At 39.5% G+C, this 26372-nt stretch overlaps 1 protein-coding gene across 3 annotated transcripts in view; it reads right to left on the bottom strand.

Annotated features, from left to right (window-relative positions):
* OSBPL1A (oxysterol binding protein like 1A) overlaps positions 1-26372 on the bottom strand; it is a 360414-nt gene that overhangs the window by 269574 nt on the left and 64468 nt on the right. For 2 of the 3 annotated variants that reach the window (XM_037806384.1, XM_037806381.1), the window contains exons 2-5: positions 20936-21046; positions 18950-19072; positions 9983-10068; positions 9097-9171 (exon numbers count right to left, since the gene is read on the bottom strand). In XM_037806384.1, coding sequence (XP_037662312.1) covers positions 9097-9171; positions 9983-10068; positions 18950-19070 — 282 coding nt within the window. In that variant the 5' untranslated portion in view covers positions 19071-19072; positions 20936-21046. The remainder of the gene's footprint in view (positions 1-9096; positions 9172-9982; positions 10069-18949; positions 19073-20935; positions 21047-26372) is intronic. The other variant, XM_037806383.1, reaches the window with a different exon arrangement.

Here is a 26372-nt window from a genome sequence, read left to right as displayed (position 1 = left end):
ACGATCCTTGTTTTAAAGTGGCAGAAAATCTGGCAAAATTGAGGCCTGGTGTCAGATAGAAGGAAGAATTTGAAAGCGATAACCTGGAATACTTAGCTGAGGAGATCTCCAGACTACGTGTGGAGGATGTATCCTGGCTTCTCCTTGCAGCTTACAGTAAAATGTGACTGGAGAGAGAGAAACTTAGAACTGAACTCTTGGGTTCAAAGAAACCAGAAGCTGATGGCTTGGAAAATTACGGGCTTCCAGAGGGTGGAATCCCAGAAGCTACAGCCCAACGTGAGGATGTAACCAAACATGGAACCCAGCCGCCATTTCAGTACAAGCCAAGATTGGAAAAGGAGTTAAGCAGAAAGGATTTGTGGAAAGTCCTACTGTCTGACAGCTTTGACCCGTGTGCTTCATATGAGGCCAACAGAATTTTTGTGAGATCTTTATGGACAGAGCCATTGCCGGTCTGGACTGGAGGAGACAAACAAGGGACAAATTGAAGGAAAAATTTCTCCAAAGACAGAGCCATGAAGGTTGAAGTATGGAGTCAAGAGGCCTTGGGCTGGGAGAGCGGAGTGGCCCACATGCATGGAAAGCGTGAGTTTGCCCTGGAGGTCGAGGGTGCACCTTCCACCCAAATGCTCCCAAAGTTTTGCCACCCCAGGTCCCAAAGAGGGTGGAGCACATTCCCAGGGAATTGGGGAGAGCCTGGCTGCTACCACACTGTTCTGAAGGGGTTGACCATGTGCCCTAGAGATGGAAGGGAAACGGGTGCTGCCCCAATGTTTGAGGAGGGTGGGGCCGAGAAGGTGGTTTCCCCAGTATGTGGATATGTTGGAGAACTCACCCCAGCATTTGGAGAGGAAAGGGCTGCCGCAAAGGCCATTAGGACGGGTTAGACTCCCGCTCTCTCAAGCCCCAAGGATGCAACATTGTTCTGTTAATGACTCTCAGACTTTGAAATCTAATGGAGTTTGTCCTGTGGGTTTTAGGAACTTTTTTGGTCCTGTTAACCCTGTTTTCCTTACTGTTTCTCCTTATGGCAATGGGAATGTTTATCCTATGAATGTCCCTCCTTTGTATACTGGAAGCATATAAATTTTTCAAAGTTTCATAGATCCACAGCTAGAGGGGAATTATGTATGCCTTAGGACCAACCACGCCTGTAATTGATTCTGATGGGATCCTGTACTTACCCATTGTTACTGAAATGATGCAAGTTTTTGTGATTTGTGATGGAATAAACATATTTTGTATTTGGAAAGAATATGTTTTTCTGGGGTCCAGGGAGTGGAATGTACCAGTTTGAATGTATTATGTCCCCCAGAAAAAGCCATATTCTTTGATACAATCTTGTAGGGCAGACATATTAGTGGGGATTAAGATGGAACGTTTGGATTAGGTTGTTTGCATGGAAATGCGCCCCATTCAACTGTGGGTGATGACTCTGATTGGATAATTTCCATGGAGGTGTTACCCCACCCATTCAGGGTGGTTCTAAATTAAATCACTGGAGCCATATAAATGAGCTGGCAAACAGAATGAACTCAGTACAGTTGAGAGTGACATTTTGAAGAGGAGCTGCAGCCAAGAGGGACACTTGGAAGAATGCACAGGAGCTGAGGGAGTAGCTACAGATGAAAGACAGTTTGAAGACAGCTGTTGAAAGCAGACTCTTGCTCCAGAGAAGTTAAGAGAGGACAAATGCCCCAAGAGCAACTGAGTGTGACATTTTTGAGGAACTGGAGCCTAGAGAGGAACGTCCTGGGAGAAAGCCATTTTGAAACCAGAACTCTGGAGGAGATGCCAGCCACGTGCCTTCCCAGCTAACACAGGTTTTCCGGACACTATTGGCCATTCTCCAGTGAAGGTACCCGATTGCTGATGTGTTACCTTGAACACTTTATGGCCTTGAGACTGTAACTGTGTAACCAAATAAACCCCCTTTTATAAAAGCCAAGCCATCTCTGGCGTTTTGCATTCCGGCAGCATTAGCAAACTAGAACACGGAGTTATAACAGAGAAGACAGAATTTAACAAATGATTGTGACTACTGAATCATTACACATATATTTCTTTTTAGTCTCTACTGTATTGGAACAGGTAGAAGGAAACACCTGAAATTGTGGAACCGTAACTCATACCATACTTTGTAATTTCCTCTATAACTACTTGGTAAACTACACCTTGAAATTTATCACTTTTCTGCATATGTGTTATATTTCACAACAAAAAAATGTTAAAAAAAAAAAAAAAAAAAGCTGATAGGAAGAGGTCAGAGAAGTGGCAAGAAACAAAACCACACAGGACCCCTAGAGAAGTTATCAACTTTATTAAAGAGTGTAGCTATTAAAAATGCGAAAACACTTAAAATTAGTAAACCACTGATGACCTTAAAGAAAAACATTCAGGTAAGTGACAGAGCCAGGAACCTGACTACAAAGGGCCAAAATAATCAGGTGCTGAGGAAGTTGGAACAGTGAAAGCAGGCCATGCATTAAGGATATTGTTTTAAAAATCAGAGCTCAGACAGACATCTTGGTCAGAGAAGGCTTCCCTGACCACCATATTCTAAAACAGCATTCACCCACCCCCTAATTCTCATTCCTTTGCCCTATTTATTTTCCTAGCACTTATCATTTCCTGACATCACGTATGATCTGTTTGTTTATGTGTGTTGCCTGTTCCCCTCTATGAGGGAAGGGACTTGCCTGTTTTGTTCACTGCTAAACCTCCTGCACATAGAGCAGGGACTACCAATTTATTTTTGCATATTTATTACTGAATAAAGAATGCTTTGCTTAAAATATTTCTGACCAAGACAGCCCTTCGACCAATGTGTCAAATAACTACTAACTTCTAGCATGACAAGCGCAACACTTTAATCGTCATTCTTCTTAAAATGGTTGCCACATTGTAGATTAGGACTAGTGGTAAACACCAAAGGTTGGAGCAAAGAACAAAGTTAACACAAGCCATGAATGAGGCACCAAATAACCCCATCTCCACTCTCTGCTCAGTTAATGGTTAATCCCCCAATGCACCATTATTTTGTCGTCATCACCACACCATTCATCTCAGATGAAATGTTGAAAAAAAAAAAAAAGAACCCATACCTATTTTGATTCACATTCTATAAATTTTACCCCTTTAAAATGTACAATTCTGTGGCTTCTGGTATAGCCACAGAGTTGTACAACCATCAGCACCATCTAATTTTAGAACATTTATATCACCCCATATACATTAGCAGTCATTCCCCATTCCATCAACCACTAATCTACTTTTTGTCTGTGTGGATTTGCCTATTCTGAATATTACATGTAAACAGAATCACACAATATGTAGCCTTTGGCATCTGCTTTCTTTTACCTATCGTGATGTTTTCAAGGTTCATTCAAGTTGCAGCATGCATTAGTACGTCATTCTTTTTTCTTACCAAATAATACTCCATTGTTTGTGTATACCACATTTTATTCATCCGTTCATCAGCTGATGAACATTTAGGCTGCTTCCACTTCTTGACTATTATGAATAATGCTACTATGAACGCACTTATGTTGATTTTTAAAGAATGCAGGGATGATGGTCCCTGTGGAGGATGACAGCAAACTTCCACAAACTCAACCCAACAGTAGCCCCGATTATACCTACCCTGCCAAATGTGGTATCTTTGCTAGAGCAGATTAATACTATCTCAAGTACATGGTATGAGGCAGTCGATTTGACAAATACATTCTTTTCCATCCCTAATAGGAAGTGTAAAAGATCAAAGACACTTTGCATTCACGTGGACAGGAGGACACATTTACAATATGGCCTCAGGGCTATCTGGGCATCCTGCAGAATATCACACTGGTCCACTTTATCAATGACATCATGCTAACCAAACTAGATAAGCCATAAGAGGCTAGAAAATTGAAAGCCTTGGCAACACATATAAACTCCAGAGGGTGGGAGATAAAATCTTATGAATAATTCAGGAACTCTACCAAGTCAGTAAAATTTTTAGGAGTTCATTGGTGTGGACATGCAAAGACATTTTCTCCAAAGTAAAGAAAAAATTATTGCCATCTTGTACTTCACTTAACAGAGAAAGAAGCACAATGTCCTACTAGCCTCTTCAGGTTCTGGGGACAACAGATTCCACACCTAAGAAAAATGCTCTAATACACATACAGAAGACACAAAAGGCTGGAACTTGACTTGAGGGCCAGGACAGGAGACGCTTGGGGCCCCTGACCAGCTGGTCCTGTGGTATTTGTGCTATCAGTGGTGGGAAAAGATGCTGTGTGGACTTCAAGGCAAGTCCTATGATAGAAGCACAAAGCAGACCCTTAAGATTCTAGACTAGGACAATTCTATTCTATAGTGGAGAAATACACACCTTTTGAAAAAATAGCTTCTGGTGTACTACTGAGCTTGGAGCATCTGACCATGAGATGTCAAGTGACCAGACAGCCAGAACATCCCATCATGAGCTGGGTTCTATCAGAGCCATGAAGTCATCAAGTCTGGCAGTCCCAGCAACAATCCATCCTAAGATGGAAGTAGTTAATTCAGGACTGGGAACAAACAGAACCAGAGGGATAAGCAAGGTGCCGAAGCAGTTAGCCTAGATACCTGCCCCATACCGTCTACCAGTCACCTCTCCCTCAGCTCACACCCATGGCTGCCTGTGGTGTCCTTCAGAATCAAATGATGGAGGAGGAAAATGTTCAAGCTTGATTCAGGTAGGTCAACTCAGAATGTGGGTGCAAGTGAAAAAATGGATGGCGGCTATATTTACAGCCTTTCAGCTAGCCTTAAAAGATAGTAGCAAGGGAAAATATTCTAATAGCAAAGATTCAGGCAGTACATTTGGTCATCCACTTTGCATGGAAAGAAAAGTGGACTTAGGCTAGACTATATATAAAGATTTGTGGGTAGCAGTGAATGGCTTGGCCAGTTGGTCAGGGGCCCGCAAGGAGAAAAATTGGAAGATGGGACAAGAAGGTGTGGTGCACAGGCATGTGGATGGAAATGTGGGAGTGGAACCAATATGTGAAGATCCTCATATCAGAAGTAAACCTCCAGAACACGTCCACCACAGAAGATGTACTACACAGACAACAAAATGAATCTGCCAGTTGATATCAGCCAGCCTCTGTCAATGGCCACCACAGTGCTGGCCCAATAGACACATGGACAAAACAGCTGACGTGGCATGGAAAAAGGATAGGCAGAGGTTCAAGAGCACGGGCTCCCACCGACCAAAGCCAAATAACTACTGCCACTGCAAACATCCAACCTGCCAGCAGAATACTCAATATGGCACCATCCCTCAAAGATGACAAGAACTGAGAGTATTTGATCCAAGTCTCCATATGGAATCCCGTAACATCACCTAACATCATGTCAGAAGGAAGTGTGGAATGGATCCAGGACCATGAGATCCATTGGTCTTATCATACATACCACCCACGAGCCATCAGATGGATAGTGTTAGAAAGGCCTGCTAGGGTGTAACTGAAGTGCCAGCTTAGAGGTAGTACGTTATGAGGATGGGGAATCATCCTCCAGGGCTCAGTATATACTTTAAATCAAAACCGTTTACATGGAGATGTGTCCCAAATACGCTGAATACATGGGTCTGGGAAACAAGGGGTCAAAGCAGGAATGACCCTATTACCATCATTCCCAGTGACCCACTTGGGGAATCTGTGCTTCCCACCCCTGCAACTCTGAGACAGCAGGCAAGTGGACTCACCATTTTAGCAGAGATAATTGATATTGATCATCAGAAGGAGGCAGGGCCATACACAATGGGGACATGGAGGAATATGTCTGGCACGAAAGTGATACACTTAGGTGTCGCTTGATATTCCCTTGTCTAATTTTGATAGTAAATGGGCAAGTGTGGCAACCCAGCCTAAGAAGGACATGGTAACCAGGGCCCAGCCCTTCAAGATGAGTCTGATCACACCACCAGGTAAGCCACCGAACTATGGGCTGGCTGACAGTGAGGGAATCGAACGGATAGCAGAGGAGGGAAATGATTTGGTTGTAGCCCCGAAACCAACTACAGCAACAGGGGCTATAGAATGTTCCACTAACCTTCCTCTTCTAAGCTTCTCCTGGAAAGAGAAGCCTACTGGAATCCTGAAGGGACTGTTCCCAGATATGTATGAAAGAGTTGATCTGAGTGGAGTAAGGGTGGCCTTTTGTAGAAGCTGTGATGCCCTGTCACTATCCCCCTTCAGGAATAAAGGATTACCCTAGAGGCTGTGAGTGCCAGAAAGCAGCCTGTAGCTGTCAGCCCCTTTAGGGAAGGTAGAGAGCCTCCTCACAGAAGATAACACCCCCTTCCCAGGGCAGCCTGTATCCAATGACTGACTACGCCAAGGGTACAGAGGCCTGGCCCTCTCACTCCAAGTAGGCGCAATTTTGAAGCTCATTGCTTCTTTCAACCTCCCCACAAGGTCATCTAAGGCATCCCTTGAGGCTGCATCCCAGCCTGACCTCTCTCTCTGCCCGATCACACATCCCTTCCCTCCTGAGCCCAGGGGTGATCCCCCAGCACACCAATAAACCTGCTGCACACCAGTCTCCAGCCTAGTCTGCTTCCCGGGAAACCAATCTACAACAAATGGTGATATTTATACACATATTCCCAGGCTGCCATTTAGCATTAAATGAAACAACACATGTCAACTTATTTGGACAGTTCCTGACACGTAACAGGCATTCAACATATAAGCATAAGAAATGGTATCCAAGGAAACAAGGTAGATAAGTTTACACAAACCCCAAGATTAAATGTATCTTCTATATGCCAGGTGAGAGACATTAATTCCTGAGACACGGAGCAGAGGAAGCATTTGTTTTAAATATAGTCTCAATTCCATTAAAAAAATAAGTGAAAACACAGTTCAGTGCCACAATCCAATTATTCACTAGATTGACTGCACACCTATTTTAAACTAACTATAAAAGATGTAAAAACTTCAGAATTCTAACTGTATCTGAAAAATAAAGTAAGAAACAAATGTTAAATATAGCCTTTTAAAGTCCTGCTATACTAACTTTTACCAAGGAGCACTAGGGGTCGCTAATATACCGAGAAAAGCCCTAAGGTCCCTCAAAAAATTGGGGGAGCTGTATTTTATATATTCCAGAAGACAAGAATTCAAAGTGCTTTATAATCAACTAAATCCCATTTTGACTCAACATTCTATTTATTAATCACAGAACCTCAGGGTCATAAGATACTTCAGATTATGTTTATGGTAAAAGATCACATTGAGACAAGATCATTTGATTCTTTTCAAAAGTACAATTGGAAATTAAACTTTTAGCATAATTCAGTTATGCTTAGATATTCAGTATATAAATTTTTTAAATGATTTCTATGTGACATAGCCATTTAGATTAAGCCAAATGTTATTTCTAATACAATAGATAACAAAATATATATGCTAATGTTCAAATAAAGCTAAGGCCCCATTTAACATGATTTCATTTTTAACATTCAGGAAAATAGCAGAAACAACGAAACATATGAAGAGCTGAGCACACAAAAGTGAATTGATTTGATCTAGGCATTTACAGAAATGGGCAATAAGACTCGTGCTGTGCTCATGGAGGATACAAAAAAAAAAAAAAAAACAATGTATTAGTTCCTTGTGAGCACGATTAATGCAACCTAGTAGTAAAGACATATACATGAAGGTATATCAAGGCATGAAAGACATAGCCATCAAGGTAGATGAAGCATGAAAGTGCTGCAAAAGAGAAAGTAGTTTAATGTGCTCAGGAAATCTAGAAAAAGCACAGCTTCCTTCCAATTGTAAGAAGTCAGAAAAGGATTCATGGAGAAGATAGCATGTGAGGTGCACTTTCAAGAATGGGTAGATTTGGGCCTTGCGGAAATATACGGCCAAAGGACTCCCTTAGATACACAGAAAAGAATGAGAAATGCAGGGCTATAATGGGAAACAGCAAATAGTTCAGGTATAGGTCAGGCAAATTAAAATATTTGCTGCTCACTTTTGAAACTCCACAGAGTAAAGCACAGTGATTAACCCACTACCTTCATTGTTTACTGTTTTATTGTAAAAGGTGCTTATTTCTAAGCTTTTGTAAAACTCCATATCTGGTCTACAAATATCAACATATAAACAAATAGGGAAGGGTGTTGTGAAATGTGCTAATTCAAACATGCTTGGCACATACTGGGTCAAATCATGGTAATCTATATAAAAGATTAAATCCAGTCATTAGAATAACTGAAAATGTGAAATAATAAATACATTCTTCTTTAACTTGTGATAAATGCTCATACGCCTTCCAATTATGGGATTATAAAATAACCTTTAGGGATCATGTTGCATTATGGTTAATAATCAGTATAAACAAGAAATACACTCAACGTCATAGTTAATTTACCAGATCATTCAAATACTCAAAAAAATTATCCCGGAAAGTTGGGTGAAGTGATTTGTGGTTATGGTGGCATGAAGATGTCAGAAAATCATCCTCTAAAAAACAAGTATAAACCTGGACTACAACTGTCAAAACCAACCATTTCATGGTGATGAATATCTACTAAAGACAAATCAGCTGAGAGGCATTTATTCAAAGGAACTGCTAGAACTTCAGGTAAGAACATCTGGAGTCTATAGCTGTAGGCATAGGCTATTCTCATCCCCCTTTCCCCCACCTCCATGTCCTGCAACACACACATGCCCGCATGCGCACACACGTATTTCTACAAAAGGCAAATCAGTGGTAGTCTAGGGATTGTGTAGAGGCAGAGAATGAATGCAAATAGGCATGAGGAACTTCTTGTGGTGGTGGAAAAATTATAAAAATGGATTGTACCAGTGGTGTATAACTGCAAATGTACTAAAAATCACTGAAATGTACATTTAGAGAGGGCAAATTTTATGGAATGTAAATTATACCTCAACAAAGCTAATTTGTAAAAACGGAACGCTTAGGAGTTCCCCATCCCTGGAGATATATGCTCAGACTGACGTATCAGTTGCCAGTTGCTGATCAGCTGGTTATAATGCACTTGCAAATATTTCACTTGCAAAACATTAAACATAGAATGTTTCTCACCTTTCGTCCTGTAAAGGCAGCTCGATGAAGTGGTGTGTCTCCCATGTCATTTAAAACATTTACTTCTGCACCTGCCTGATAAGTATAAAAACCTTAAATATCTTCTGCATATTAAGAAATATACAAAGGTAAAGATAATCCCTTAAAAATATAACTATTTCAAAAATTAAAATAATTATTAATATTAACTGCTTGTCATTATTAAAAACAAATTCAATTCATAGCAAAAAGTAAACAGTAAGCTTCCTGAAAGGTAAAAATCCACCTGAAAGGTAGAAGAGCAAAAGGGTAGTTTTCTTTTAAAATCTATACCACTTCATTCTGCTTTAGAAGCACCCAGATCAAATAAAGGAAAATTGTCTCTGAATGAAATACAGTATTTCCTCCACCATCAATTTAATAAGCATGTAGAAGGAAAAAAAAAAAAGATACCACCATTTAAATGTACAGAGAAACTGCAAGATGCAACCCAGTTTTAGAAATATCAATGTGAAAAATAATTCAGTAAAGAATTGAAAAATATAAGGTCTTAAATTATAGTGCTCATTAAGAGATTCTGACTTTATTTTTTAATTTTTTAGGATACATTTTTTTTAACTGTTGGGCTCACAAAACAGAAAATATCTTCATTAATTAATATGTCCACTTTCTGAAATTTTAAAAAGCAAATAATGTAAGAAATAAAAGAAAACTAGAATTTTAATCAGTCTCATCTAATTCACATATTTAGTTAAGAACAATTAAGTGTCTTTAGTGATGAGCTATTGTTTTAAATAAGCCCTCATGGCTCAACTGGCTTTTGTAAGACTTTTATCTATAATTTCCATAATAGCAAAATTTACTATATTCATTTTTATTCATTAAAAAATTAAAAACACAACTATACCTTCAACAGATCCTGGACCACTTGTCTATGTCCAAAATAGCATGCCAAATGAAGAGGTGTCCAGCCCAAATTAGACTTACTTCTTCCTAAAAATGGGAAAAAATATGGTATTTCTAGAGGTGATTTAAGTAACATTACAATAAAGTTAATTTCTCCTAACAAGCTACATCAATACCTTGGCCAATGGCCCTCATTAGCAGTGCTTTGCTAACTAGTGAGAGACAAGACACATTATGATGGAGTAAAAGGTGTAACAAGTGCAAGGAACAGAACTCAAAAGACCCCGATTCTGGTGACAACTTCCTGATTCAGTTTATTCCTCTCTATTGGGAGGAGGGAGATATGATGGTTATATTCAAGCTGGATTATCTCTGAGGCAACCACAAGCATAGAGCGAAAAGGGTCACTGAGGATTATTAAAGCAGGAATGTGTTTGGCATTCAAAACAGAATCCTGAGGTAAAGATTAAAAGCCACTCTTTGTTGAAAGACAGGGAGGAGTTTTAAAATTCCTTTAGCCTATCTCCAAACTCTGAGACGGTGATCCCTTTGTGAATAACCTGATTGGTCTCTGGAACACTGGGTATCTGTGTGACACCTGTAACTCAGAGCTAGAGCTCGGCAGATATGAATGTCAGTATTAATGCATACAGCAACTGTGGGGGGAAAAAAAAAAAAAGCTGAAAAAGAGCCCAGACTTCAATCAGAGACATGAATGAAACAGATCTGGTTAAGACTAGGGAAAATCGGGCCAAAGGGTAAAGGTTGAAACTGACTGTGTTGAAACTTCAACTTCCATGTGAGACCAAGGGAAGAAATATTTAGAAAATATAGAGCCTACACCAAATAAACAATTTAACTTCTACAGTCAGTTTTTCAAATACCACAGTTATATGGAACTCTGAATAGGAAGTGAGATATGGTAGGTCTGTATAGGTTAGAGTGAAATAACAACACATCCCAAAGTAATTTGGGTGGAGAATAAAAATGTATATTTGGGACCCCCCTGAGGAGCTGAGGCAGGATGTGGAGGTGTTGGACTTCCTCACCTGGATTGTTGCTGATATTCTCACAAACATTGGGGACTGACGGCTTGATGTGCTGAGCACTCTGTCTTGGGGCTTGCCCCTGAAGCTTGTTACTGCAAAGGAGAGGCTAAACCTGCTTATAATTGTGCCTAAGAGTCTCCCCCACCCACCCCGAGTGCGTTTTTGTTGCTCAGATGTGGCCCTCTCTCTCTAACTAAGCCACCTTGGCAGGTGATCTGACTGCCATGCCCCTTACGTGGGACCTGACTCCCAGGGGTGTAAATCTCCCTGACAATGCACAATATGACTCCCGGGGATGAATGTAGACCCGGCATTGTGGGATTGAGAACATCTTCTTGACCAAAAGGGGGATGCGAAATGAAATGAAATAAAGCTTCAGTGGCTGAGAGGTTTCAAATGGAGTCAAGAGGTCACTCTGGTGGACATTCTTACCCACCATATAGATAACACTTTTTTAGGTTTTAATATATTGGAATAGCTAGAAATAAATACCCGAAACTACTAAACTCCAACCCAGTAGCCTTGACTATTGAAGATGATTGTATAACAATGTAGATTACAAGGGGTGACAGTGTGATTGTGAAAACCTTGTGGATTGTACTCCCTTTATCCAGCGTATGGATGGAGGAATAGAAAAATGGGAACAAAAACTAAATGAAAAATAGGGTGGGATGGGGAGTGTGATTTGGGTGTTCTTTTTCACTTTTATTTTTTATTCTTATTCTGATTCTTTCTGGTGTAAGGAAAATGTTCAAAAATAGATTGGGGTGAGGCTTGGGCAAGATGGCGGCATAGAGAGGAGTGGAAGCTAAGTAGTCCCCCTGGAACAACTAAAAAAATCCAGAAACAACTAGTAAATAATCAAGAATAACTGCAGGGGGACAAACAAGACCATTCACTCATCATACACCAACCTGAATTGGGAAGAATGCCCAAGGTCACAGGATAAAATCTGTAAGTAAAACCTGCAGATCCAAGTCATGAGACCCTCCCACATAGACTGAGCTGCAAAGCCTCGTGGTGCCAGAGAGAAGCTCTCTCCCAGCAAGCGAATATAGCTCAGCTGAGCTCCAACTGGGATTTTAAGTAGCGAGTGTGAACTGCTCACTACAGCTACGAATCCCAAAAAAAAACAGACAGAGGCTGTGGGTGACGACTGACCTTGGAGAGCCAGAGGGTCTCCTTGGACTAGGTCTGAAGGGGACTATCTGTTTCTTTTTCGGCTCAGTGGAGAAAGCCCCAGCCATTTTCAGTTTCCAGGGCTGTGACTCAGAGAAGGGTGGAGACAGCACAAGCAGAGAGAGAGAGACCGCTGAAATGCTAATGACCTCCCCCTAGGGGGTCTACCTTCTCTAAGAGGAAAGGGGTGGGGCCCTTTCCATTCAGAACCAGACCCCAGAGCCTGGGGGAACACAGCCACACCTCCTCACACCAGTCAAGAATTATAGGCTAACAGGCATCACCTGCTGGGCAGAAAAGCACAGTGACCTGAGGCATCACAAGGTGGAGCAATTTTCTAAGACACACCCTCAGGGAAAACAGATACTGAATATTTCTTCCCTCTGGGACCTGAGCCTGTTCTGGTCTGGGAAAACCTGATTTGGATAACCAAGGAAACCATGCCTAGACAACAGAAAATTACAATCTACACTAAGAAAAACAAAGTTATGGCCCAGTCAAAGGAACAAACGTACACTTCAACTGAGATACAGGAATTTAAACAACTAATGCTAAATCAAATCAAAAAGTTTAGAGAAGATATTTCAAAAGAGATAGAGGCTATAAAGGAAACACTGGGCATACATAAGGCAGAAATCGAAAGCTCAAAAACACAGCTAGTAGAATCTATGGAAATGAAAGGCACAACACAAGAGATGAAAGACACAATGGAAACATACAACAGCAGATCTCAAGAGGCAGAAGAAAACACTCAGGAACTGGAGAACAAAACACCTGAAAGCCTACATGCAAAGGAGCAGATGGAGAAAAGAATGAAAAAATAAGAGCAACGTCTCCAGGAATTTACGGATGAAACAAAGTACAATAATGTACATATCATTGGTGTCCCAGAAGGAGAAGAGAAGGGAAAAGAGGCAGAGGAAATAATTAATGAAAATTTCCCATCTCTTATGAAAGACATAAAATTACAGATCCAAGAAGCGCAGCATACCCCAAACAGAAGAGATCTGAATAGGCCTACGCCAAGACACTTAATAATCAGATTATCAAATGTCAAAGACAAAGAGAGAATCCTGAAAGCAGCAAGAGAAAAGCGATCCATTACATACAAAGGAAGCTTAATAAGACTATGTGCGGATCTCTCAGCAGAAACCATGGAGGCAAGAAGGAAGTGGTGTGATATATTTAAGATACTGAAAGAGGAAAACCGCCAACCAAGAATCCTATATCCAGCAAAGCTGTCCTTCAAATATGAGGGAGAGCTCAAAATATTTTCTGACAAACAGACAATGAGAGACTTTGTGAACAAGACACCCGCCCTACAGGAAATACTAAAGGGAGCACTGCAGAGTGATAGAAGACAGGAGTGCGTGGTTTGGAACACAATTTTGGGAGATGGTAGCACAACAATGTAAGTACACTGAACAAAGATAACTATGAATACGGTTGAGAGAGGAAGGTTGGGAGCATGTGAGACACCAGAAGAAAGGAGGAAAGATAAAGACTGGGACTGTGTAACTTGGTGAAATCTAGAGTGTTCAACAATTGTGATAAAATGTACGAATATGTTATTTTACGAGGGAGAACAAGCAAATGTCAATCTTGCAAGGTGTTAAAAATGGGGCGGCATTGGGGGAAGGATGCAATCAACATAAACTACAGACTGTAACTAACAGAATCATTGTATTATGCTTCCTTTAATGTAACAAAGGTGACATACCAAGGTAAATGCAGATAAGAGGGGGGGATAGGGGAGGCATGTTAGACACTTGACATTGGTGGTATTGTCTGATTCTGTACTCTACTTTGATTTAAGGTTATTTTTCCTTTTGCTGCTTCCTAGCTGTCATTTTTTTTCCCCTCTTTCTTTTGCCTCTCTACCTTCTTTGACTCTCCCTCCCGCCTTGTGGAAGAAATGTAGATGCCCTTATATAGATAATGGTGAAGGTGGTGAACACATAAATATATGACCATACAGAGAACCATCGATTATTTATTTAGGATGGAATGTATGGTGAGTGAAATAAAAATGGGTTGATGACAAAACCTCAAGGGCAATATAGTGAGTGAAATAAGCCAAACACATAAGGACAACTATTGCAGGGTCTCACTGATGGGAACTAATTATAATATGTAAACTCATAGACATGAAATATAAGGTACCAAGATATAGGACAAGGCTTAAGAATGGGGAACGGTTGCTTAGTATGAGCAGAATGTTCAACTAGGATGAACTTAAATGTTTGGAAATGAACAGACATGTCGGTAGCAAGATGTGAGAATAACTAACAGTGCTGAATGGTGTGTGAATTAGGTGGAAAGGGGAAGCTCAGAGTCATATATGTCACCAGAAGGAAAGCTGGAGGTCAAAAAATGGGAATGCATAAAACTGAATCCTATGGTGAGCAATGTCCATGATCAACTGTACAAATACCAGAAATTGCTTCCATGAACCAGAAAAAATGTATGACAATACAATTAGAAGTTAATAATAGAGGGGCATACAGGGAAGAAATATATACCTATTGCAAACTATATACTACAGTTAGTAGTATTTCAACATTTTTTCATAAACAGTAACAAATGTACTGTACCAACACTACGAGTCAACAATTGAGGGGGGTTGGTTAGGGATAGGGAAGGATTTGAGTTTCCTTTTCTTTTTTTCTTTTTTCATCTTTCACTTTATTTCTTGTCTGGAGTAATGAAAAGTTTCTAAAAATTGAACAAAAATTAAGTGTGATGGATGCACAGCTGTATGAGGGTACCCGGGGGCAAGTGATTGTACACTTTGGATCTCTGGATAATTGTATGGTATCTGAACAATCCCAATAAAAATTAAAAAAGAAAAAAAAATAGATTGGGGTGATGAATGCACAACTATATGATGGTACTGTGAACAACTGATTATACACCATGGATGATTGTATGGTATGTGAATATATCTCAATAAAACTGAATTTAAAAAAAAGATCTTACAATAATTTCAGACTTACTTGTTTTACCTCAATCTTGATTTAATAAAGCTTTTCATTTAAAAAAAAATTCCTTTAGCCTACAAAGAACCATTTCAGAGTATAGTTTCTGGAAACACAGATTAGAGTTTCTTTTGCAGCAGCAAAGGCAAGACTCCTTCCCAGTGAGAGCTAGGCCACGAGGTCTGCTACTCCAAGATAGGAGGAGGAGGTGACCCAAAAGAATAAAATACCCATTTGAAGTCTGCCCTTTCTGGGACAGAGGGATTTACTGTGGGGGAGAGAAAGGCTGAAGATGAGATGTGGTTCTGGATCGTAAACCCAGGAAATGAGACAAATTGAGGGGCACACTGAGAACAGGCAAGTCACATCTGAGATGCCAGGAAAAGGTCTCCTCATGGACCATCTGTCCCAGACCCCCATCCCAGCCCTTGCAAGAACTCGTCCTCTTAGCTTCACAAGGAAGCCACATCAAGCAAACTCAGCAATGCAGGCACAGGAAGGGCCAAATTCTGACCGAGCAGGGCTGTTCTTCGTTCCTGTGTGTCACTGAGCATGCCACCCTCACAAGACAGGGGCAGGAGTCTGGTTGAGTCAGCTGGCCTGGACCAGGTGCCAGACAGAAGGTGCGAAGGAGGCAGGCCCAGGGTGACGTAAACCCAAGAGAAGCCAAGGGGAGTCTCTGAGACAGACCAGGAGCACCACCCAGTGTGACAACAGAGAGACCCAAACCCGAGTTCTACTTCAGCTACGAATGTAGAGACAGATAGCACTTGGAAGATGGGGGTCACTGAGAAACAAAAGGCTACTTCATGTATTTGAGGACCCCTTGTCTCCCATTACACAAACATACAGCAAATCTCATCTTTATGTATAAATGTCATCTCAGGGAAGATGTGGGGAGGGGAGACACTCTGGAAGACCAAGCACTTATTAAAAGGCTACTGAGACTGAGGTATCTGGAGAGAGTATTCAACTCATGAATTCTGAACATAGGGTTATAGGATTTAACTAATGTTTAGTGCCCTGCACTCCCAGAATGAGAAGGGGCTTGTTGAAGTATCAGAGCCATTTTAGAGAATAAATTATATTTCTCTGCATATCTGAGTGTGACATATTTGCAACCCTGCTATATAAAGCACATTAGCAATCATCTGATACTTATTCCCCTATGTGCACCCCTCATCACTCCCTCACCCCATTCCCAGCCTTCAGGTCCCTTCTATTTATGTTCCTCTTACCTTAGTCCTTGGCACATGCTGATTCTTCTGCCTGTACCCTCTCCCTACCATCAACTATTAATGTCTGCACACTCTTTATATGGTCCCTTAGAATCATTTCCTCCCCCCATTCACATCATAGACTAAAATCAACTCAATATGGATCAAAGTCCTAAATATAAGAGTTAGAACTATCAAACTCCTAGAAGAAAACACAGGGAAGCATCTCTGTATTGGGCCATGGTTTCTTAGACTTTACATCCAAAGCACAAGCAACAAAAGAAAAAAATAGATAAATGCGACCTCTTCAAAATTAAAAACTTTTGTGCCTCAAAGGACTTCATCATGAAGGTAAAATGACAACCTACACAATGGGTGAAAACATTTGGAAACCACATATCCAATAGAGGCTTAATATCCAGAATATATACAGAAATCCTTCAATTTAACTACTACAACAAAAAAAAAAACACAAACAACCAAATTAAAACATAGGCGAAAGACTTGAATAGACATCTCTCCAAAGAAAATATACAAATGACCAGAGGGTACATGAAAAGATGCTCAACATCATTAGCCATCAGGGAAATGCAAATCAAAACCACAATGAAATACACTTTCATACCCATTAGAATGGGTGCTATTAAAAAAAAAACAAAAAAAAAAAACATTAAGCATTGGAGAGGATGCAGAAACACTCATGCATTGCTGATGGAAACGTAAAATGGTACAACTACGTGGAAGACAGTTGGCAGTTCCTCAGAAAGCTAGGTATAGAACTGTTACATGACCCTGAAATCCCACTACTAGGTATATAACCCCAAAAACTGAAAGCAGGAACTCAAACAGATACTTGCACTCCAATGTTCATAGCAGCATTATTTACAATTGCCAAAAGAAGGAAGCAACCCAAGTGCCCATCAACCAATGAATGGATAATAAAAAGTGGTATATACATACAATGTAATCCTATTCAACTGTAAAAAGAAATGAAGTCCTGATACACACGACAACATGGATGAACCTGGAAGACATCATGTTGCATAAAATGAGCCAGGTACAAAAAGACAAATATTGTATGATCTCACTGATTTGAAACAATTATAATAAGCAAACTCAGAGAGTCAGAATCTAGACTATAGGTTACCAGGGGACAGGGTGGGGATAGGGAATGGGAAGTTAGGCTTAAAATGTACAGCGTTCTTGGTTGTCAGGCTTCCGGAGGGGTGGTGAAAGGCTCTAAATCATGAGGAACCTTCTAAGCTTATGAGAGGGGAGAGGCAGGTAGGTTGTTCTCATGAAGACTATGGAAGTGGTAAATTTAGAGCCCGACTGCAGAGGAAGGGAGGGTGGAAACTGCCCTTAATGAAAGAAATTATCATGTTTTTAGAATTGCATGACAAACGCATTTTTAAAAAATGGTGTGCTTTAGTACATGCAGTGTATGTCATAGTGTCAAGGAAAAGGCAGCCCTCAACATGATGAGGGCTTGATCTTTAGGTTTTCCCAATGTGTTTGAGATTAGAAAGGTGGGAGAAGATTGTAAGAGAGCTTTAAACACATACATGCAGAAATTTACTATCTCAATAAAAAAATAATTGTACAGGGTTTCTATTTGGAAAGATAGAAATATTTTGGTAATGGATGGTGGTGATAGTAGCACAACATTGTGAATGCAATTAACAGCACTGAAATAAATATCTGAATGTGATTAAAAGGAGAAATGTTAGATTATATATGCGGTAACAGAATAAAAATTTTTTTAAAAAAATCCATAGAACTACACAACACAAACAGTAAACCCTAAGTTAAACCATGGACTTTAATTAATAGTACAACTATAAAAATGTGGTTATCATCAATTGTAACAAATGTTCCATACCAATGCAAGGTGCTGGGGGTGGGGTGGTATATAGGAATTCTGTATTTTATGCATGATTTTTCTGTAAACCCACAACTTCTCTAATAAAGGGGAAAAAATGTAAATACCAAAAAAAAAAAAAAAATCATTTCCTCCAAGAAATTCACCCTAATTCTTCAAGTTTCAGTTAAAAACCTCTCCTATGTGGTCCCATGACACCTTGCACTTCCATATCCTAGTTCATATTTCATAAAGTAGACTACTTTACAGATTAATCTATTAACCTACTGGACTAATCTCAAGTGCAGGCAGGGATCTTGTCTATTTCTTCATTGTTGTCTCCAAGGTACTTTCCATGATGCATACAGTGAACACTCAAACCTGCTGGTTTGAACTGCAATGTCACTGAGAAGAAAAAATTTATCATAAAATAAATGTACCTTATGGTCTCAGGTCACCCTTGGAGTTTGGAAAGTTTAGGATCCATGACAATTTTAAGAATGGATCTCAATTTCTTTGATGGAGAGGGAACCAGGAGAGGTATTTTACCTACACTTTTGAGAGTTCCTTCTAGAATAAGAGATAAAGATTTACTACATGCAAGATCAGAAAGACTGGCATTAAATAAATGATACAGTAGTACAGACTAGTAAGAAAAAGCTAAAAAGTTCATTCAAAGTGTACCTTTGCAATTAATGTCAGCAATTACTTCATTTCTCTCCATGGTTTCTAGCAGCTGTCTTACTTCCTCAGCATTGCCATTTCTGGCATGATGAAGAAGTTGTTGTTCTGCTTCTGTGTTCATTTCTAGATAAAAATAATAACATTGTCATTATCTATGAACATAATTAGCTTTTATATATTACCCACTAGTACAGAAAGGGTAAAGAATCATCTTATTTTACAGCTAATAAGATAGATACAAGTGCTGATTAATTGAACTGGTTGCAAGGCCAGACCTTGGCCCCAAGACTTCTTGCCTTTTATATTATAATCAAAGAAGCATACTAGGCAAAGCCTCAGTTTCCTCATCTTCAAAATTCAACCAACCTCAGAGCTGTTTTAAGATTATATATGTAGGCATGCTAATATAAAATATTCTGTAAAAAATTATACATATAACAATAAATAGACATAAATATAAAGGTAAATACTGTAAAACTGAATTTGAAATTTGCTCATTCAAAAACTGTGCAAAAAAAATTGTGAATAGAAAAAATAAATTATACATAAGGATTTTGGAATGACTATCTATAAATAAATTTTTTTTCTCTTATATTTTCTCACCAAATTCCAAATTAAAAGTAGAGGATTACAAGCAAACTTGAAACATTTAGGTCAAAATGGGCAAATGTTATGAACAGCAATTCCCAGAAGTACAAATTTCAATCTCACTAATAATCAAATAAATACAGATAAATAAACACAAAGGATTCTTTTTAACCTACCAGATTAGCAAAAATAAAAAAAGAAGAAACATACTCAATACTGGCAAACATAAGAACTGTGCACTCCTATAAATTGCTAATATGAATACAAATACATACAATCTTTCATAAGTTAAGTGGGGAGAGGCAGCAATTTGGCAATATCAAATAAACTTCAAAATACACATGCACCATTTACTTTGTCCAAGCAACTCCATTTCTAAGGAATCTACCCTACAGAAATATTTACACAAGGTTATTACATAAGGATGTTCATAAGGCTGTACAGGCACTGGAGATACAATGATGGAAAAGACGGTCCCTGCCCTCTACAAACAGGGCAAACATGCAAACACGTCATCAGAACAGCATGTGTCATGCACTGTGATGTACAGGGGATGGCACATTAATTATGGAAGGAATCACAGAGGAGGTGACATTTAAGCTGGGACTTGAGTGACCAAGATCACAAGGGTGAACAAGGTTTCTAGCCCAGACAACTGGGTGGTAATAGGGCGATTAACCAAGACACACAATAGATAAGAAATGCTTTTAATGAAGGTAAGAATCCGTTTAGTCATAGTGAGCCTGAGATTCCTGTGGGTGACAGAGACGAAGCTGTCCAAGAAGCAATTAGCTACTACAGAGCCTGAGCACAATAAAGCAGTGCTGGGCTAGAATTATAATAGCAGGAGTTATCAACATATAAATTGTCATTAAAACCAAAGAGGCAAAAGAGATCATTTTCTAGGAGAACATCAACATTTAGGGGTTGGAAGACCAGTAAAGAGGATCCAGAATGAAAGACTGGGTGGCGAGAGGGGTACCACTGACACAAGGAGGAGGGGTTTTCCAGGGGCATGGTGGGTGAGAGAGACAAAAAACAGGCAAGCAGGACAAGGCCTGAGGGTGCCGACTGGTTTGGCCACTAATGAATCCAGCAAGAAAACTTTCATTGGAAATGGTGAAGGCAAGAAAGAGATTCTGGTAAACTAAGGAGACGAGGGGTGGAACAAGGGAGACAATGCCCCAGGCTCCTTTAAAGCAACTTCATTCTGAAGAGAAGGGGGGACAGCTTCACTCTTAGGATACTACATACCTGGGCATGTTTATAGGCTGTGGGGCAAGAACCCGGAGAGAAGAAAAGCTTGAAGATATAAGAGAAAGGAAAGATGACTGACAGACTGAAATCCTTACAAGAGCCTGAGGTAGGTGGGATGAAAAGCCAGTGGAAAGGACTGACCTTGAGGAGACGAAGTGCAGGTGACAGAGGCTGGAGAGCAGCAAAGAGAATACCCATGTGGTGTGGGCTGGGTAGCCTTGGGAAGAGCTCCTGCTTGATGGCGGACACTGCCTGAGTGAGGAAAGGGACAGAGACACAGATCAACCTCATCCTGCCAGAAGGGTGGTAGGAGAAAAAAAGAAAAATGGGTAACAGGATGTAAATAAAATGGTACATACTAAATGTTTTCTTCTAAAATCAAGAAGAGAACAAGTTAAATCTCACCAAGGCAAGGGGAAAAAAAAAAAAAAAAAACACCCATTGTTCTATGCCTAAGTCCCAGAGGTATCTATTTTTAAGACAGGCACCTGTTTAAGAAATATTCTTAGAGCAACTTGGACATTCTCTCCTTTTCAAAGCAATTTTGACACCACACCCATCAGAAATGGTTAGTCCACCTGCAAGCCAAGCAGACTCTAAAGGTTTTCTGACTGCAAACTTGGGACTTGATCAAATAAACAATGCCTCAAGAACAAATCCACAAAATGCAAACAGGCATGTCAGCTACTTTTCCTTTAACTTACCTTACTTTAGAAAGCAGTGGTGGGATGGGAGGGGACTGATACCTTCTTCTACCTCCCCTTGAAAACTAGTATAAACAATCACATGTATTTTTAACCTTGCCTTAATAAACAAATCATTTTATAAGTGTTAAGAACAGAAAACAGGAAAAATACATTGGTATAGCAAAATAATTTCCCAGTGGCTCCAAAACCCAGTCAAAGTAACACAACTCTAAAAATACTTGTAACTTAAGAACTGAGTAAAATGATAGAAGTTTAACCAGACCAGTATAATAAAATGATCTTTTTGCTACTTTCAGCTTGGCTACCAAGAAAGAAAATATTAAGAAAATGTTCCAAATCAAGGTCTGACACCATTCATCACAATTCCTTTACTCATCCAAAACCCATCATAATGTAACTGAAAGTCCACCGCTGTCTACAGGCCTGAATATCTGGACGACCCAATAGTATCTGAAACCTTATTCCCTAGGTAAGCATCCAAGCAGCGGTCCCACCAGAGCAGGCTGGGCAAGGGTCCAACGTGACACCCTCAAGAAGGTGCGGTTTCCCCAGTAACACCTTCCCTAGTTCTCTAGGTCAAGGAGGTGAATTAGTAAACACTTCCGTGAGGGCCTGCCAAGTTCTAGGCATCGTTCTCAACTCTGATGACCCACTAAGGAATACAACCAGGCCTCACACTAGCAGAACTTACAAATGTAGGGAAGACAAACTTACAAATCAATCGTTATGCACATTTCTCACAAGAGGTATGGCCACCCCCAATCTCAATTAGGTTCCACTTATAAACCCTCACTGCACCTTATATTTGCCACAATATGTCAATCTGCAGCTACTCAAGCAGTCATTTCTTTGACTGTCCCTAGACTAGACTGTAACTCAATTAGGAGAAAGGTCTTATGTCTGCTGTGTTTCCCTACTAAATAGATCCCTAGCACCAAGCAATAAAATATTTATTAACTGAATGAATGAATGCGGACTCGGTTTGGGATTTTCGAGCAAAAGCCATCAAGACTCCTTAGAGGCAGACCTGAAAGCAACGCCTTGCAAATGATACACATTTAGCAAGACAATAATAATAATAATGTTTTATTCTTATATGACATAGGAAATAAATTAGAATCATACCAAAGAAGGGAGAACGTTTCAAAAGTACACATTCTAAGATTATTTAGGACAATAACCAGTTCTTTGTTTAATTTAATACATCTCATATTTATAAACTATTTCCTTTATGTGATTAACAGTTAACTTTAGGAAAAGAACACAAAATAAAAAATCCAAATTCATATGCTGAGCAAATTTTCAAAAACATTCTTGCAAATCATGTGAGTTTATTACAAAAAAAGAGCTTTGTCTCTGATGTTTAAACCAAAAAACAAAGACAAGCAATCCCTTAACACAGCTGGCAAAAATGCATGTGAGCCATATTCTATCAACACACATAGTATTTGTCACAATCACTCTGTGGATATTTTCAGCCACTCTTTTCAAGTTCACACAATTCCAAGAACTGTTTTTAGATTTTATTAAGGAAATTTTAATAGCAAAGAGAAATATTTTCAAGGAAATAACTAGACAAAAAACATTTTGAGCTTAAAAATTGGGAGACTAGACATGATTTTTTCCTTATATTTCCTCCCCTCTAAGGACCATTAGGGAAAACTTGGCTTCTAATTCTAAATTATTTTTAGGAAAGCAAGTTCATATTTTGTAGTTTCATAAACACTGTAAGTGATCTTCCCAAACTGGAGACCATAGTTAACAGTCAGTCAGTCAGTCACTAAATCTTCATTCCATGGAGTGGGTAAGTTCTGTGGCTCCAACAATTCTGAGACTTGGCAGAGACACTAAAAGTTGTAGATTAAAGGGCAATCATGACTTGTTAAACTTGGTCAAGTATCTATTATGTTATAAATATTTTTGTTGTTGTTTTGTTTGTTTTTTCCTTCCCCCATTTTTCTAGTCATACATCCATAAACTAGACAAAGTAGAGTGTGGTCCATACAGCTTTCCCAATCACATTGTCACCCCTCATAAGCTACATTTTTATACAATCATCTTCAAGATTCATGGATTCTGGGTTGTAGTTTGATAGCTTCAGGTACTTACTGATAGGTATTCGAATTCATTAGAACCTAAAAAGGGTTGCCTGTATTGTGCGTAAGAGTGCCCACCAGAATGACCTCTCGGCTCCTTTTGGAATCTCTCTGCCACTGAAGCTTATTTCATTTCCTTTCACATCCCCCTTTTGGTCAAGAAGATGTTCTCCATCTGACGATGCCGGGTCTAGATCCCTCCCCAGGAGTCATATTCCACATTGCCAAGGAGATTCACTCCCCTGGGTGTCAGATCCCACACAGAGGGGAGGGCAGTGATTTCACCTTTCAAGTTGGCTCAGCTAGAGAGAGAGGGCCACATCTGAGCAACAAAGAGGCATTCGGGAAGAGGCCCTTAGGCACAATCATAGGGAGGCCTAGCCTCGCCTTTGCAGCAACAGTCTTCCCAAGGGCAAGTCCTGTGGTAGAGGGCTCAGCCCATCAAACCACCAGTTCCCTATGTCTGTGAGCACATCAGCAGCCATCGAGGTGGGGAAGCCCAATACCCCTGCATTCTCTACCAGCTCCTCAAGGGGGCTCTGCATATTTTTTTCATTGTTTTTTTTTTGCAATTAACCCTTTTTTTTTTAATCAACTATATCAAAACATAAAAAATAAAAAAAAAAATACACTAAAAAAAAATTTCAAACAAACCATAACAAGGGAGTGAGAAAAAGACAACTAACCTAAGATAACTACTTTACTTCCAACATGTTCCTACTCTACCCCAAGAAAATAAACTAATATTGCAACATTTCTGTGAACTTGTTCCTACCATACCATTCAGAAATTAACAGACCATAGTCATTCCTGGGCATTTCCAGAACGTTAAATTTACCCACGATAGCTTATCTGTTCTTATTCGGTTATCACTCCTCCTTCCTTAATTGCTCTCTATCACTAGTTCCCTTACATTCTACATTATAAACCACCTGTTTTACATTTTCAATGTTCACATTAGTAGTAGCATATAATATTTCTCTTTTTGTGCCTGGCTTATTTCGCTCAGCATTATGTCTTCAAGGTTCATCCATGTTGTCATATGTTTCACGACATCATTCCTTCTTACAGCCGCATAGTATTTCATAGTGTGTATATACCACATTTTATTTATCCACTCATCTGTTGGAGGACATTTGGGTTGTTTCCATCTCTTGGCAATTGTGAATAATGCTACTATGAACACTGGCGTGCAGATATCTGTTCGTGTCACTGCTTTCAGATCTTCCGGGTATATACCGAGAAGCGCAATCGCTGGATCAAAGGGTAACGCTGTATCTAGTTTTCTAAGGAACTGCCAGACTGACTTCCAGAGTGGCTGAACCATTATACAGTCCCACCAACAATGGATAAGAGTTCCAACTTCTCCACATCCTCTCCAGTATCTGTAGTTTCCTGTTTGTTTAATAGCAGCCATTCTGATTGGTGTGAGATGGTATCTCATTGTGGTCTTAATTTGTATCTCTCTAATAGCTAGGGAAGCCGAACATTTTTTCATGTGTTTCTTGGCCATTTATATTTCCTCTTCAGAGAACTGTCTTTTCATATCTTTTGCCCACTTTATAAGTGGGCTGTCTGTACTATTATCATTGAGTTGTAGGATTTCTTTATATATGCAAGATATCAGTCTTTTGTCAGATACATGGTTTCCAAAATTTTTTTCCCATTGAGTTGGCTGCCTCTTCACCTTTTTAACAAATTCCTTTGAGGTACAGAAACTTCTAAGCTTGAGGAGTTCCCATTTATCTGTTTTTTCTTTTGTTGCTTGTACTTTGGGTGTAAAGTCTAGGAAGTGGCCACCTAATACAAGGTCTTGAAGATGTTTCCCTACATTATCTTCTAGGAGTTTTAAGGTAGTGGCTTCTATATTGAGATCTTTGATCCACTTTGAGTTAATTTTTGTGTAGGGTGTGAGGTAGGGGTCCTCTTTCATTCTTTTGGATATGGATATCCGACTCTCCCAGCCTCATTTGTTGAAAATACTGTTAAGTCCCAGTTCAGTGGCTTTGGGGGTCTTATCAAAGATCAGTGGCATAAGGACCAAACTCCACTTTGTCTAGTTTATGGATGGATGTGTAGAAAAGTAGGGGAAGCAAACAAACAGACAAAGGTACCTAGTGTTCTTTTTTACTTCAATTGCTCTTTTTCACTCTAATTATTATTCTTGTTATTTTTGTGTGTGTGCTAATGAAGGTGTCAGGGATTGATTTAGGTGATGAATGTACAACTATGTAATGGTACTGTAAACAATCGAAAGTACAATTTGTTTTGTATGACTGCGTGGTATGTGAATATATCTCAATAAAATGATGATTAAAAAAAAAAAAAAAAAAAAAAAAAAAAAAAAAAAAGATCAGTGGGCCATAGATCTGGGGGTCTATCTCCAAATTCTCAATTCGATTCCACTGAACAATATGTCTATCTTTGTGCCAGTACCATGCCGTTTTGAAAACTGTGGCTTTATAATAAGCTTCAAAGTCAGGGAGTGTAAGTCCTCCCACTTCGTTTTTCTTTTTTAAAAGAGTGTCTTTAGCAATTCGAGGCATTTTCCCTTTTCAAATAAATTTGATTACTAGCTTTTCCAAGTCTGCTAAGTAGTTTGTTGGAATTTTGATTGGGATTGCATTAAATCTGTAGATGAGTTTGGGTAGAATTGACATCATAATGACATTTAGCCTTCCTATCCATAAACATGGAATATTTTTCCATCTTTTAAGGTCCCCTTCTATTTCTTTTAGTAGAGTTACGTAGTTTTCTTTGTATAAGTCTTTTACA

Source organism: Choloepus didactylus, chromosome 16 (genome assembly GCF_015220235.1).
Source record: "Choloepus didactylus isolate mChoDid1 chromosome 16, mChoDid1.pri, whole genome shotgun sequence".
NCBI classification, from domain to species: domain Eukaryota; kingdom Metazoa; phylum Chordata; class Mammalia; order Pilosa; family Megalonychidae; genus Choloepus; species Choloepus didactylus.
This window is presented reverse-complemented; position numbering and strand designations above follow the sequence as displayed.